Source organism: Pristis pectinata, chromosome 8, assembly GCF_009764475.1.
Source record: "Pristis pectinata isolate sPriPec2 chromosome 8, sPriPec2.1.pri, whole genome shotgun sequence".
Classification (NCBI taxonomy): Eukaryota; Metazoa; Chordata; class Chondrichthyes; order Rhinopristiformes; family Pristidae; genus Pristis; species Pristis pectinata.
The window spans coordinates 6498881-6514355 of record NC_067412.1 but is presented as its reverse complement, the minus strand read 5'-3'; the positions used below and the strand labels follow the sequence as shown (position 1 = coordinate 6514355).

At 42.6% G+C, this 15475-nt stretch overlaps 1 protein-coding gene across 1 annotated transcript in view; it reads left to right on the top strand.

The window, feature by feature from the left end:
• Window positions 1-628: 628 nt before the first annotated feature.
• Window positions 629-15475, top strand: part of LOC127573456 (cAMP-dependent protein kinase type I-beta regulatory subunit-like) — a 38294-nt gene continuing 23447 nt past the window's right edge. The window contains exons 1-2 of the mRNA XM_052021697.1: window positions 629-784; window positions 1072-1242. Of these exons, the coding sequence (XP_051877657.1) occupies window positions 1075-1242 (168 nt within the window). The 5' untranslated portion in view covers window positions 629-784; window positions 1072-1074. The remainder of the gene's footprint in view (window positions 785-1071; window positions 1243-15475) is intronic.

Genomic DNA, 15475 nt, shown 5'->3' with positions numbered 1-15475 from the left:
GGGATAATACCTGCCAAAAAAGGGCCATGGAGGTCGATGGAAACGTCGTGTGATTTCGGCTTGGAATAAAAATTGAATTTTTTTAAAAAGCATTTCATGTTCTGGATCTAATGCTCTTCCTGCTGGGGTCAAGAACAAATTGAACAGGGGCGGATTATTCACATTCTATTGCTTTATTTAGGGAGGTTGATAGCCAGTTACTGTCAATAAATTGACTGCCAGGTTTCCTGTATTGCAACAGTGAGTATATTTCACAAGTACTTAATTGGCTGTGAAGTGGGTTGAGTCGTCAATCAGGGCATTGCGAGAAACTAGATCTTTTCTCTCTCTCTCTATGCTTCCGGATCTTCTGAGGTTTGTCTGACAATGAAAAAAATGTATTCGTTCTATTTTAGATCTCTAACATCCGGAAACATGCCTGATTTCCGTTACAGTAAATCTCTTAAGCGTTTGCAACGCACAGCGCTGCATTCCCAGCATCTTGCAAAGAGCATCTGCGGGAGAGCTCAGCCTTTGATTGACGTGGGCAGCAGCGGAGCGCACGGGGAAGGCGGGGCGATGCAGCGGGGGAGAGAGGGAGGGAGTGCGCACGCGCAGCCCCGCCGCCCGGGGGCTCCGTGCGCGCGGGCGGTGGCCGTTTCGATCGCCGACTCGCGCGCGGCCGGCAGAGGCGCGTGCACGCCCGAAGGGCGCGCGGGTTGGTCGCCTGCAGCGAGAGGAGGAGGAGGAGGAGGGGGCGGAGCGAGAGCGCGCGCGCGCGTACGTGAGCGAGCGAGCCGGTCAGGTAGCGTCCGACTGTTTTGTCTTTCAAACGCCAACGGCCGGTGGCGGTGGCGGTGGCGGTGGCGGCGGCGGCGGGAGGGCCGGGCACCGGCCATCGCTGCTCCCCCCCCCTCCTCCAACACCCAGCACGGCACCCAACCCCATCTTCTTCATTTCCAGTCATTGATCACGGTGTCTGCGCGTGCACGAGCGAGGTGGGCGGGGGGGGGGGGGGAAGGAGGTGAGGGTTTGTGCAGAGACGAGTCATTCATTTGCATCTAATTCTCTTCATAATACATAACCGCATAGAAGATGGCGTCGTCGAATATGGAGGAAGATGAGAGCTTGAGGGGATGTGAAGTTTACGTTCAGAAGCACAACATCCAGCAAATCCTGAAGGAATGTATCGTCAGCCTCTGCATTGCAAAACCTGAGCGCCCAATGAAGTTCCTCAAGGAGCATTTCGATAAGCTGGAAAAGGTAAAACAAGAAAAGCTGCCTCCATTGCATAGAAATGGAATTCTTACAAAAAAAATTAGGGTAGGAATGGTTCCTGGTTGCTTTCCCCCGGTGTTTTATGTTGCAATGAGTGTTGTGTTTTTTTTAACTTAAGGTGACAGTTCTCTGATGTTTGGGTGGCCCATTGGCAATGTTGATGGGAACCCTCAAGTTGACTTCTGAGGTTCAGTAAACACCTTGACAGCTGTGCATCTATGGAGATCTTTAAATTAAATCAAAGCCTAAAAATATGATGTGCCTAAATTGTAAGATCTTGTGCTCTGCAGTCGTTATCATGTCCTTTGGACCCCTTTTTTAGCTCTACACTCCAGTTCTGGCATCTAATGAATTATTACTGGAAAATACCCACCTTTTTAGCCTGTATTGTGTGGCATTGCAATTTTTTTTCTTCATCTGCATGCTGGTTTTCAACTACCTTGTTCATTCTGAAATTAGATTTTTAACTTCCCCAAACCCTTGTGTCCAGATCATAACACGTGCACAAAAGTGTGCCAGGGAACATCAGGTGACATTTAATACTGGCATTAACAATTTGAGATTTAAGACTTGTGCTTGCACCTAGTGGTGCTACATACTTCCCTGTGATGTAATGATTCTCTCACTTGCACTGAAATTGTCAGCCTAATGTTGTGAATAAAATTACATTAGTGGTAGTACCTTCAAAAGATGCAATGCATGTGATTGGTAAAAGAATATCAGATTGAATTTTAAGGTTCTGTCCATTTTTGTGTTACTGTTAAGTTATATGGTCACCTGAATTACTAGATTATGTTTTACCTTGTTAGGAACAATAGGTGCTTGCCAGGTATATCCATGTGGTGTATCCCACCTAATCTGCCTTTTGGTAGAAAGTCTTTCATGTGCTAGGTGGCTTTGTTTCTAGCCTTCAATGAAATGGAGGTTGTGCATTGGATCAAGCCACTATTTGAATTATGGTTCTGAAGACTGGCAGGAGATGCAGTTTAATCAAAACGAGTTCCAGTTGAACAGCTGATTGGAATGTGCAAAATACTTCCAATTGAAGCTGGTGTGTCTGACAGATATGGTGCTCTGGCTGTCATTATCAACTTGATAATTTGAACTACATTTTCTTATTTTGTTTTCAATTATGATGACTATCTTATGCCTCTTACTGTATGTTGAATGGTGATTTGATGAATTTGTTTTTTACCTCAATAAGTTCCAGGTGATTGTGATCGTTCTGAACTTGATTGAGGGGCAGGAATGTATGGGTTTTGGTGGAGGGAATCAAAATTTACTGGAAATACTCAGCAGGTCAGCCATCATCTATGGAGAGAGGAACAGTTAGTGTTTCAGCCCTGAACAAGATTTTAAGATGCGTAGAAAGCCTGGCAGGCAGGGCAGTGGTAGGGGGAGTGTGGGGTTCGTTCCTTATCACAGATGCGGCATGACTTATTGAGTGTTTCCTGCATTTCCTGTTTCTATTTTAATTCCCAACAACATGGGAGCATTTTCAGAACCACTGCAGTGGTTAAGAAAGGCGATTTTCTACTACTGTCACCTTCTCTGGAGTAATGCCCATGTTCTGTGAAATAAGGGAAGGTCTGCAAAAGGGTGGAAGGTGAGAAAGATTTATTGATAAAAAAGAGTGAAGGGTGACAGAACTGTAGAGTAAATAAAACTGCAGCATAATTACCTGAAATTATCAAAATAATGTGGAAGGAATGCTAGAAATCTTAAATTAAAAATGCCAGAGCTGCTAATTATATGAAATTGTTTCAAGAAATATTGAGTCAAGAACACTAATCTGCCTGTTTGGAGGATGAGCTGCTGTTCTTTGTGCTGATGTTAAATTTCACAGAACAATATAGGAAAAGAGAACAGAGGTTGGAATGGGAAAATAACAAAAAATTTAAGGACTGGCGGCCAGAAGCATGAGGTTGTGTGGACAGGACATGGGTATTGCAACAGATTTAAATGTAGTTCATTTGTGTTTCATGGTGTAACTGGTTCATTAGAATATCTGAAAATGGTTGTCAAAATCTCCTTGTGATCTTCTGGTGACTGGTATCTAAAAAGGGCGAGTTGTTCCACAAGCTATTCAAACAACAGCCTGACATTGGCTACTCACAAAATTGTACCTCCAAGGCATTTTGTGAGAAACCGCCACCACAAATGCATGGTAAGTTCTCTCCCACCGACAGGACAGAGCCAACAAAGATAGCGGTCAATTAGTATACAGGCTGTCCCTGGGTTAGTAACATCCAACTAATGGACATCGTACATCCAAATGAGCTCCCATAACATTAAATTAAAAAGCCTGACCACATACATTCATTCCTACGAATGGCGGAATTAGTTTCCTCTCTCCACCTTAAGTAATTGTTTTTTTATCAGTCTTATGTGCTTTTGATGCCATTGATAACAATACTGTGAAGGTATCATTAACATATCGAGCGACTTCTGTGTATTTTCTGACTTATGGACAAAATCGACTTATGGACATCTGTAAAATTAACCTGGTCATTACCCAAGGATGGCCTGTACATGCGGAGAGGAGCTGCTAAGGGAATCCACAAAGGTCACTCCAATCAAATCAGAAATGGCCAAGAAAACCACCTCTTGATTACCACTTGCCATCATCAGTGACGTGATTAATCTACACTCTTCTCTGCTGAACAATAATTAGAGAAGTTACTGAAAGGCACAGAATGCATTCTGAACAGGAGACTTCAATGTCCATTGCCAAGAGTGGCTTGGTAGCATCACCGTTACCAAGCTGGCCAAGTCTCGAAGAACAAAGCTGTCAGAGTGGATGCGACTAATGGGGAACAAACACAAAGGATAAACCTATTTGACTTTATTATTATCATTCTACTTGTTGCATATGTACCTATCCATGATGCCGATGATGGGAGAGACCACTACGTAGTCCTTGTGTTGTGTGGCACTACCATTCTGGTAAGTGGGATAGGTTTATTTCAAAACTGGGCATCTCTGAAGTGCTGTGGACAATCAACAAAAGCAGAAATATATTCCACCACAGTCTATAACCTAATGACCCAGTATATTCCACCCTCCACCAGCAAGATCAAGCCAAGGGTTCAACCACGGCTCAATGAGTACAAAATGTCATGCAGGGAGCAGCACCAGACATACCTAAAAATAAGATTCCAACCTGGCAAGTTTGCAACATTGGACAACCTGAGTCTAATCAGCATGCAGTAGACAGAGCTAAGCAATTAATGGATCAGGTCAAAGCTCTACAGCCCTGCCATGAACATGGTGAATAATTAAACAGCTGACAGGATGCTTCAAGAATCTCCCCATCCTTAACGATGGCAGAATCCAGCAGGCGAGTGCCAGAAAGAATGGTGTAGTATTTGTGGCCAATATTCATTCACAAGTTTTGAGTGGATGATCCATCTTGTCTCTTGCTGAGAATCCCCACCATCACATAATCCAGTATTTAGCCAATTTGATTCGCTCTGTGATATCGAGAAATGGCTAAGTGCACTGGATAACAGCAAAGTCGAACAGTATCCTGACTGTAATACTGAAAATTTGAATTCTTTCGACTTGCACCTTGAGCCAAACTGTTCCAGTACATTTACAGCAGTGGCACATTCTTGACAAAGTAGCAACTTTCTCATGTTAAGCATAATAAATTCAATATGGCTAATCACCACCCAATCAGTTTGTCCTTGGACATCAGCCAAGTGTTGGAAAGTGTCATCAACAGAACCATCAAGCAGCACTTGCTCACCAGTGTCCAGCTTAGATTTCACAAGGTCCATTCTTGTTCAAACCTCATTGCAGCCTTGGGCCAAGAACTGAAAGTCAGTGGTGAGGTGAAAGTGATTGTTTTTGATTCAAGGGCAATATTTGATCGGTTGTGACATCAAGGCCTTTGATAAAACTGCAGTCAAGGAGCATGAGGGGAAAAATATTCTTGGCCCAACCTCCTTCAGTTGCTTCATCAATGACCTACCTTTCATTATAAAGACAGAAGTGGGCATGTGTAGTCATCAACAAACAACATTCAGTTCCGTTCACAACTTAGAAGGTTATTGGGATTGGTTCATTATTGTCACTTGCACCGAGATACCAGGACAGGCTATTGGTGATGTTCACTCCTAGGAACTTGAAGCTCTCAACCCTCTGGACATTAGCACTGTTGTACTGCCCCCCCACCCCCCGAAGTCAATGACCAGCTCTTTTGTTTTGCTGACATTGAGGGAAAGGTTGTTATCATGACACCATGTCACTAAGCTCTCTATCTCCTTTCTGTACTCTGACTCATCGTTATTTGAGGTACGGCCCACTACCGTGGTATCATCTGCAAACTTGTTGATGGAGTTAGAGTAGAATCTGGCCACGCAGTCATGAACGTATAGGGAGTAGAGAAGGGGGCTGAAGATGCAGCCTTGTGGGGCGCCAGTGCTGAGAATAATCGTGCTGGAGGTGTTGCTGTCTATCCTTACTGATTGCGGTCTGTTGGTCAGGAAGTCAAGGTTCCAGTTGCAAAGGGAGGTGTTAAGTTAAACAGTCCACACCTGCGTGCATCAGGAAGTGGATAAAATTGAGCACGTTCTGATAAGTTACAAATTTTTGCCAGGCAAATGCTAGACTATGACCATCTCCATAAAGAGAGAATCTACTTGTCCTTGTGTTCAGTGGCATAACCATTGCTGAATAGCAGGTTGCCAACATTCAGGGGATCACCATTGACTGGAAACTCGAGTGGACCTGCCACAAATATTGTGTCTACAAGAGCAAGTTAGAGGCTGGGTTTCTCACAGCTAAATCGCCTCCTAATTCCCCAAAGCTTTTGTCAGCGTGACCAAGGCCCAAGTGAGAAGCATGATGGTATGCTTGCTGTCCTGTTGCCAGGATGAATGAAGCTCCAACTGCACTCGAGAAACTTAACACCATTCAGAACAGAGTAGGATGCTTGATTAACATCTTGTCCACCACTTTAAATAGTAATTCCTTCTGCTGCAGGCACATTGTGGCTGCAGTGTATACCATCTGCAAACTGTTATTCGCTTGGGGTACTCTGAGAGGAATTCCCAAACCTGAGTCATCTACCACTAAGAAAGGCGAGGATATCAGTGGCATGGAGCCATCACAACCTATCGATTATCTTCCAAGTTGTGCACTATCTTAACTTGGAAATATTGTCATTGCTTCCATGTTACTGGGTCTAAATCCTCGACAACTCTACTTAAAAGAATTGTGGGAATACATTTTCGATAAGGTGGTTTAAGAAGGCAGCTCACCACCTCCCTCTTTGAAGAGTTATTATTGATGGATTATAAATGGTGTTTTTGCCTGTGATGCTTGCGTTCTGAAAAATGCAAGCATCACAGGCACAATGATGCTTGCATTTTTCAGAATGAATAAATTGTGAAATGATATCTTAGTTCCTTGGAGTCAAAGATGATTTGCTTCCGCTTCAGTTCTCGATTCTGACGTGGCTGAAGGGTCTTTTGCAGATTCTGTCACAGGTAGGATTAGTAGTGCTTGACAGAGAAGAGGGATGGGTTGTTTGGGATGTTGTGCATTCCCTTTGAAGATGCTTGAGGTACTGTGCCTTTCCGAAAATGGAAAGTGATCCATGGCTTCCAGTGTCTCATTGTGGATAAAAAGATTAATTCCTGATTGTAAAAGCACTCTGTTGCCAGAAGAGGCTATTGCATAAGAAAAAAGCGCAAAGGATACTTCATATATTGATCTTCCCAATGTCCTAGCAATTTCCAGGAAATTGAGTGAGAATAATCACTACAGAGTTATGTATAAAGTGGAACCAAATAGGTGTATTATGGCAATAACCAAAAAAGAGTGTATTTTCCTTGGTTGATCTTAGCAAAATCATAGATTGTGTGGTGAGTGATAAATGCATGTCTAGAATCAGAATCAGGTTTATTATCACTGACATATGTCATGAAATTTGTTGTTTAATGGCAGCAGTGTGGTGCAAGACAAAAATTACTATGTGGAAAAATGAATAAATAGTACAAAAGATTTAAGCATATCTGCGCATTCATTAAAAACATTGAAAGCTAATGAAAAGAGTACTACGCGTTATAAATTATTTGTAGATCATTAACATTTTTCTTAATGGAAAAAGGCGCAACTGTGATGCACAAGTCATTTACAAATTTGTGAATAAAAATCCAAAACTGGATATGAACTGCCAGTATGTTTGTTTGGACTTAATGAGGAATTTCACTCTTAAACTTCTACAAAGCACATTGCTTATCATTAATTCATGTTATTTCCAGATGTTAAAAATAGTGTGTATAAAGAGGAGTCAGCAGATAGTGAAGACTCTGTGGGTGAAAATCAAGAAATTTAGCTCAAAAATAGTAGGGTTGTAGAGGTATTTATATGCAGGCCGCCTGATAGCTGTGTAATATTATAGGGCAATTCCAATATGACCAGTTACCTCCCTATCCATTTATTCTTCATCACCAACAAAGTACTGGAAGGTGTCATCAAGAATTGAGAGAGATACCTCACCTCAAGCCCAAGGGTATGTGATTGCTTTCAGGTCAGTTTTTGTGTATATTCTGATACAATGCTAGGTTTCAAATTGGGTTGGGCCATGTTGGTTTGGCTCATTACTTGATTTAGGTTGGGGTGATTTGTGTTTATATTGTTTCTTGTGCCGTCTGATTTTGATCAATATTAGTGTATGTCAAAGGGATAAGGACAAATTTCCAAAAAGGTATGGAGCTGGATTCCAGGTGAAGTGAGACTGAGGTGTCATTTGTACTGTGCAAGATTCTTGAGCCATCACAGTTGCCAAATTTCCCCACCACTCTATTTTGTGTGTTACCATTTACCAGAAATTTAACTGGACCAGTTGTATTCAGTTACTACAAGAGTAGCACAGACGTTGTTTATTCTGGAACAAGTAACTTGTCTCCTGACTCTTCAGAGTCTTCTCGCTGTCTAAGTATTTGTCAGGAGGCAACTCAATTGCTCCAGGAAAAAGCTGGAATAGTGTAGTTCCAGCAGCATTCTTTACACCATCCATGGCAAAGCAGGCTGGTTAACTGGCACTCTGTGTACCACTTTGAACATTTCTCTCTTCGCCACTGTTGAACCATATCTGCATCTTGCACCATCCACAAAGTGGATCTCAAGACTACTTTTCTAACTCTTCCCACACCTGTGACTTAGAAAGAAATGGGCAGCAGGAACATGGGAACACCACCATCTGAAAATTCCCTTTCAGGTCTCTCAATGTACTGTTTTGGAAATTTGTCCTTTTTCTTTTGGCAGTACTTGATGAACGTCTTAGAATTCTTTATCTAATACCATTCAGAATGCCTTCAAAACAAGCAGTGTGTGGCTTGTGGTGGAGTTTATCACCATCTTAACAAGGGCAATTAGAAGTGAGGTATAGATGCTGAGTTTTTCAGCAACTTTCATAATCATTGAGTAAATGGAAAAACAAATCCCTCCAGCATAAATGGTACTAATCATTTTCTGCATTGTTGAGAACCAGTTTCAAATTCATTAGTTGTGATCTTGGGAAAATGGTGGTTTTGTTCAAAATGTAAATATGAATGCACAGCTAATGTAAATAAGACAGATTTTGAGATTAGGAATGAAAGAAATTAATGCATTGATATTTTATCACCACTGCCCAATTGCTACCAGTTGCCAGAAGCTTCCTTCCATGAACTGCTGTACCCAGTTGATGCTTCTACACTGGGGCTCCTTTTCAATGCATTCCTGCTGCAATGTTCCTTATTTCTGAAAGTTCCATCTGTTCTTCAAAAGCTTTGCAACTGCCAGTGCCTCCATATTCCCATTCTGGTCTCCAGTTATAAATTTTCCCACTGGCTATTTCCCTTTGCTTTCTCCTGCTGAACCAATTTTTTGCCCAACTCCTTGTCATGATCTTTTGAAACCCATGGGTTTCACTTTGTCATATTGTCATAGTTAAATGCTTGGAAATTTCAAGTTTTCTTTTTCAGTATGTTTTGTTTTCTTTTCTGTTTTCATTAGCTTGGCAAAATTGGGTGTTCTTGGTTCTTCAAAAAAAAAACTTTCCTCAAGATGCATCTACTTCCGGTCTCTATAATGTCCAACTAAGTCAAAGTAAGAATTAATATTACAGACCAGCTTAAGCTTTATCTTCAGTGTTTCTGGGACAAAATCTTCATTATCTTTCATGTAATTACAAATTTCTTCTGTCTTTAGACACATTTCCAGTTGTTCTGTTATTCTTTTGGCCTTTTTTCACCTCGTGTCATGCCATTGACCATTGAATCTTGCAAGCTGGGATTGGTTAATAGTTTTTGAACATTTTGAAAGCCACGTACAATTTAAAGCAGAATAGATAAAGAATACAATTTTTGTACATTTGGCTTTTATTTCTCGGGCATAGTTCTGTCGGGGGGGGGGGGGAGGTGGGTGGGGGATAAGCAAACAATTTTTCAGCTAGCGTTTTCAGCTATATCTGAAAAATTTCAGGCCCTGCATATAGATAGCATAAGGGAGATTCAACTGTTGCTACACGGTTGTTTTGTTGCTATTTCAGGGCTTATTTCCCATAGAATCATAAACAAGACTTGAACGTAGAAGAATGCAGTCATAAGAATCATTTGGTGAGCTTCTTAAAAAATTTTGTTTTGAAAGGAGAAAAAAAACTATCATAATTCAATTAAGTTTCTGAGCTTGGAGGCACAGAGATGGCAGATGCTGGAATCTGGAGCAACAATCCGCTGGTGGAACTCAGCGGGTCGAGCAGCATCTTTGGGAGGAAAGAAATTGTTGACATTATGTGTTGAAACTTTGCGAAACATTGATAATTTATTTTCTTCCACAGATGCTGCATGACCCACTGAGCCTCCAGCAGATTATTTGTTGCTCCAAGTTTCTGAGCTTCCTTGGGTAGACAGAACTTTTTTATTTGGTGAAAAATGTGGTGCTGGTATAGGAAGTTGTATCAGACATCTTCACCTGTCGTCCACTTAACTTTAGTACTCGGTCTGTATCTTTTCTGATGGAGAGAGATCCATGAAGATTCAGTTTGTGTACCAGAGAGTATCCCATTTAAACACCCTTAAGAAGTGACCTCTAATCCTAAAATGAATGTCTTGAATATTGCAAAAATGCACATTGTGATTTACACAATGTTCCCGGATTATCAGAGTTTTATTTCTTCCCAACTGTTGCATTGGATTGTCTTGAACTTGCACTCTGGCTCAATTACTTTGAGTTGGGGAGCTCAGGACATGCACGTCTCTCACGGGTGAGATGTTCAGAGGCAGACTAATGGGTGCACGTTTTCAAATTAAGCAATTGTAACACATTGCCTTTCTTGCCAAGACCTATATGTTTATTTTCTAGCATTTATTATTCATCTCAAATGCTAGCACCATGGCTCAAAGGCAGCACAGTGGCGCTGCAGTTAGTGCATCCCATGTTCAAATCTCTGCTGCCTGTGTGGAGTTTGAACGAGTTTGTAATTGTTATCACTGACTTGAATTTAGTTGTGTTTTTGGGGACCAAAGTTGATGCATCTCTTGTGGGTTTTAAATGTTCAATTTTGAGGAGAACTTCAAAGGCATGGAGAGAAACTGCAAGCATGGTAGTTAAAGAAGAAAGATGTGTTTACTATCCTTTTACTATCTGCTAATTAAATACTTTTCAAGTAAATTTAGTGGTCTAGCAAGAGTTCACAAATGGCATTGAGAATGACCACATAATCTGTTTCAGTGATGTTATTTGAGGGGCAAATTTAGAGGGAGTTCGGAGCAAATACTTCTTCCCTCCATCAAAAGATGCCAACCGGAGGGGACAAATGGATACTCAGTTTAATGTAGATACGAGACTGCAGATGCTGGATCTGGATCAAAAAACAAACTCGGTGGGTTGAGCAGCATCTGTGAGGTTGGTTTGGGGGGGGTGGGGAGGAATTGTCAGTCTCGGATCAGGCCTGCATCAGGTCTGATTGTCAACATTTCGGATCAAGACCCTGCATCAGTTTAATGTGTCACTTAAAACATGGCACCATTGAGCGTACTTGGGGGAAAATAAGTTTGAATTAAATTGTGGACAAAATTGCAAAAGTCGATAGGCATATTTGTTAGTGGGGGTGCAGGAAACAGCTTTAACTACATATAGAGACAAGGGACTGCAGTTGCTAGATTCTGGAGCAACTAACAATCTGCTGAGGGAACTTAGCAGGTTAAGCAGCATCTCTGAGGGGAAAGGAATTGTCACTGTTTGGGGTCAAAACCCTGCATCTGGACTGCATGCACATTTTGAATATCTGTTACTAGTGGTGTCGTTTTGTGGTTCCTGTTGACAACTAGTTGCTATCCTTCCTCGGGTCTCAGCCTCTGTGGAGTGGCACTTAGTGCTGAAGAGCTGGAGGCGGATGGTGGTGGTGGAGGAGATGAGGCTGCTTTTCTCTCTCTCTCAACCAGGTATGAGGAGGTGCAGCTGCAAAACTGAGCATTTTCTGATCCTTGAAGCAGGTCCCACCAGTTTGCCTGATTGTCCTTCCACAGCAGAGTGAGCTGACTCCTCAGAAGCTTCACAGCCCACTGTTTTTCCCTGTTCACTGACGGTCAGTAACTATTGCATTCGTCTCCACTGTCCACCCCCTTCCTTGTCCCATTATCTGTCAGTTTGTTCCACCTTCTCTCTCCTGAAGTTCTGGTACCAATTTGGGACTTTGCTGCTGGACTTCCCTAACAGTGGAATGAGTTGCTGTCAATCTACCCTACCCTATCACATTCCCATTAATAACTTCAATGAAATCACACTAACCTCTATTTCAGGAAATACAACTGTGTAATCTCTTCTTGTAATTGAGCCCTGAGAGTCTGGCTATCATTTGTGTAAATCTACACTGCACTTCCTCCAAGGCAAATATATCCTTCCCTAGGTGAAATGTCCAGGAAGCCTCTCAATATCCAGAAGTAAAACCAGAAAATTCCAGAAGTACTCAGTAGGTCTAACAGCATCAATAGAAAGATTTAAGAGAAAGTTTCAGGTCCCAGGCACTTTGTCAGAGAACTGAAGAAATGAGGAATTACTCTGTTTTAAATTGCAGGGGATGATGGAAGAATGGATAGGGCAAAAGGAATGCCCTGATAGGTGGGTCATGGTTGCTGTGGTGAGTTGGAGATTTATGCTAAGGGAAGAAATATGGCTCTTTGGTTAACACCTATCGGAGATCCAGGGGGATTTTGTATTTGAAATATATCACGTGTGAATTACTCCTTGGGTAGCTTCATCAGGCTATTAATAAAGACTGCAAGCCCTGAGAAAGATCCCTGTAAGACTCCACCTATCATTTTCATACAGAGCTGCCACCATTAAGAAGTACTTTCTTTGTACAAGTACAACTAATTCTCTGTTCACCCATTAATCATCTATGTAGTGTGACCTTCCCTTGCTAGGTTTTATGTCACCTTGTGAGGTTTCTACAAAACAATTTTGTAATCTTCTCATTTCTGAAGTGGTTTGAACACAGTCTTCTGACTCAAAGTCACAACAACAAGCGATGCCCTGTTGGATGAACTATGATGCTGGAGGAACTCAGCAGGCCAGGCAGCATCCACGTGGAAAAGCAGGCAAAACCTTTTGGGTCAGGACCCTCCTTCAGGACTGAAGATTGGAAAAAGGGGAGTCTAATATATTTGGAGGAAAAAGCAGAGCAGGGATAGGTGGACAAAAGAGGGGAGGCAGGGTGGGCACAGGTTGGTGATAGGCAGGTGCGGGGGAAGAGGGGAGAGCAGATCCACCATGGGATGGGTCAAAGGTAAAGAGGAAAAAAGCAGGGTAGGAAAAAAGAGAGGCTAGGGAAGGGAAGAAGAGAAGAAGCAGGGTAGGGGTGTGGGGATTACTAATTACTTAAAGTGGGAGAATTCGATGTTCATGCCGTTTGGCTGCAAGGTTCCAAGACGGAAAATGAGGTGCAGTTCCTCCAGTTTGCGCTTGGAATTCTCCTGGCAGTGGAGGATGCCATGGATTGACATAGCTGTGATAGTGAGAGAGGGGGAGTCGAAGTGACTGGCAACGGGGAGTGCAGGTGAATCTGTCTCACCTGAAAGGACTGTTTGGGTCCCTGGATGGAAGTGGTGTAGGAGCAGGTGTTGCACCTATGGCAGGGGCAGTGGAAAGTTCCTAGGGTGAGAGCAGCATGGGTGGGGGGTGGGGGAGGAGTGAACTGGGGAGTCATGGAGAGAGCAGTCTGTGTGGAGACTGTTGGAGATCGCGGAATTGGCGGAGAATGATGTGTTGGATACTTAGGCTGGTGGGGTGAAATGTGAGGACAAGGGGTATCCTATCCCTGTTGGGTCTGGGAGAGGTGGGGGTGAGAGCTGAGGTGTGGGAAATAGCAGAGATACGAGTGCGAGTGCTCTTGACCACAGCTGGGGGGAAGCCCCGGTTAGAAAAGAAGTTGGACATCTCAGATGTCCTGGAGTGGAAAGCCTCATTGTGGGAGCAGCTGCGGCAGAAGCAGGGAAATTGAGAAAAAGGGATTACATCCTTGCAAGAGACAGGGTGGGAGGAGCGGTAATCGAGGTAGATATGGGCGTTAGTGGGTTTGTAGAAGATGTCGGTGGATAAGGAATCTCCTGAGATGGAGATGGAAAAATCGAGGAAGGAGAGAGAGAGGTGTCTGATATAGTACAAGTTAATTGGAGAGCCGGGTGAAAATTTGTGGCAAAATGTATGAAACTGTCGAGTTCCGCATGAGTACAAGAGGTGGCACCAATGCAGTTGACGATATAACAAAGAAAGAGTTGAGGAATGGGGCTAGAGTGGGCTTGGAACAGAGAATGTTCAACATAGCCAGTGAAGAGGCAGGCATAGCTGGGGCCCATGCAAGTGCCCTTGGTCTTAGAAAGTGAGAGAAATTGAAAGTGAAGTTGTTTAGGCTGAGGACAAGTTCAGCCAGGTGGAGGAGAGTGTTAGTGGAAGGGGACTGGTTCTGTCTCTGGTCAAGAATGAAGCAGAGGGCGGTGAGGGCATCGTGATAGGGAATGGAGGTATATAGGGACTGGACGTCCATGGTGAAGATGAGGTTGTGCGTGCCGGAGAACTTAAAGCTATGGAAGAGTTGAAGAGCATGTGATGTGTCACGGACGTAGGTGGGAAGGGATTGGACCAGGGAGGACAGGATAGTGTCCAGGTATGAGGATACGAGCTCCATGGGGCAAGAGCATGCGGAGACAATAGGTCTGCTGGGACAGTCCATCTTGTGGATTTTGGGGAGGAGATAGAAGTGGGCACTCGTAGGTTGAGGGACTATCATGTTGGTAGCTGTGGGGGGGTGGTGGTGGGGGGAGATCTCCCGAGGTGATGAGGTCAGTGATGGTGCGGGAGATAATGTCCTGGTGGTCCTTGGTGGGGTCCTGGTTCAGGGGTAGGTAGGAGGAAGTGTCTGAGAGTTGCATGGTTCAGGGGTAGGTTTCTCTAGTACTTATGCCCTGTTGTCTGTTAACCTTTGGGTAAAGGAGGAAAATAAGGACTTGAACAAAAATGAATGCACCAATTCCTCATGTAGAACTGGTGGTAAATTCTCACGGCTCTTGTCAATGTAATGATGCCAGGAGGAGGAAATCTGAACTGGGCAGAAAAGGGACACTTAAATATTTCACACTTTTTGAGAGCTATTGGTGTGAGTCAAATATAATTACAGTATCTGAGTGGACAAATGTTAAAATTAACAATCCTTATGAAAGGCAGCAAAGGATACCTATGGAACGACTGGGTGATCATTGGGAAGCTCATTGAATCCTGGCGGTTTTTCTTTACACTAACAAGTACTTGTGTATCCACATATATTTTATAAGTTTAAATCATTAATGATTTTTCTAAGTTAGGAAGGGTTTGTATACTGAGTATTTATATTGCACTTGTGAGCTTCCTGAACAATATATAATGATAACAGCATGTTAGAATCTAGAACAAAGATTTATTTTGCAGCATTAAATTATTTTCTTAAGATTAAATATATCTTTCTGGCTTGTAATTTAAAGTTTCAAGGAACTTGATTTAAATGTCTTTATTCACATTTTATTTTTGAAAGTTTTAAAAATATATTTATTTGTTTGGAGGCATTCTATGTTTAAACAGTTTGGGTGCTTCCAGTGAATTTTTTTTTAAAGTATTAAATGTGCAGTTACCATAATCATTCACTAAAAATCAATTTTTGTCAGGAATAGTATGATTTTTATGTTTGGCGATG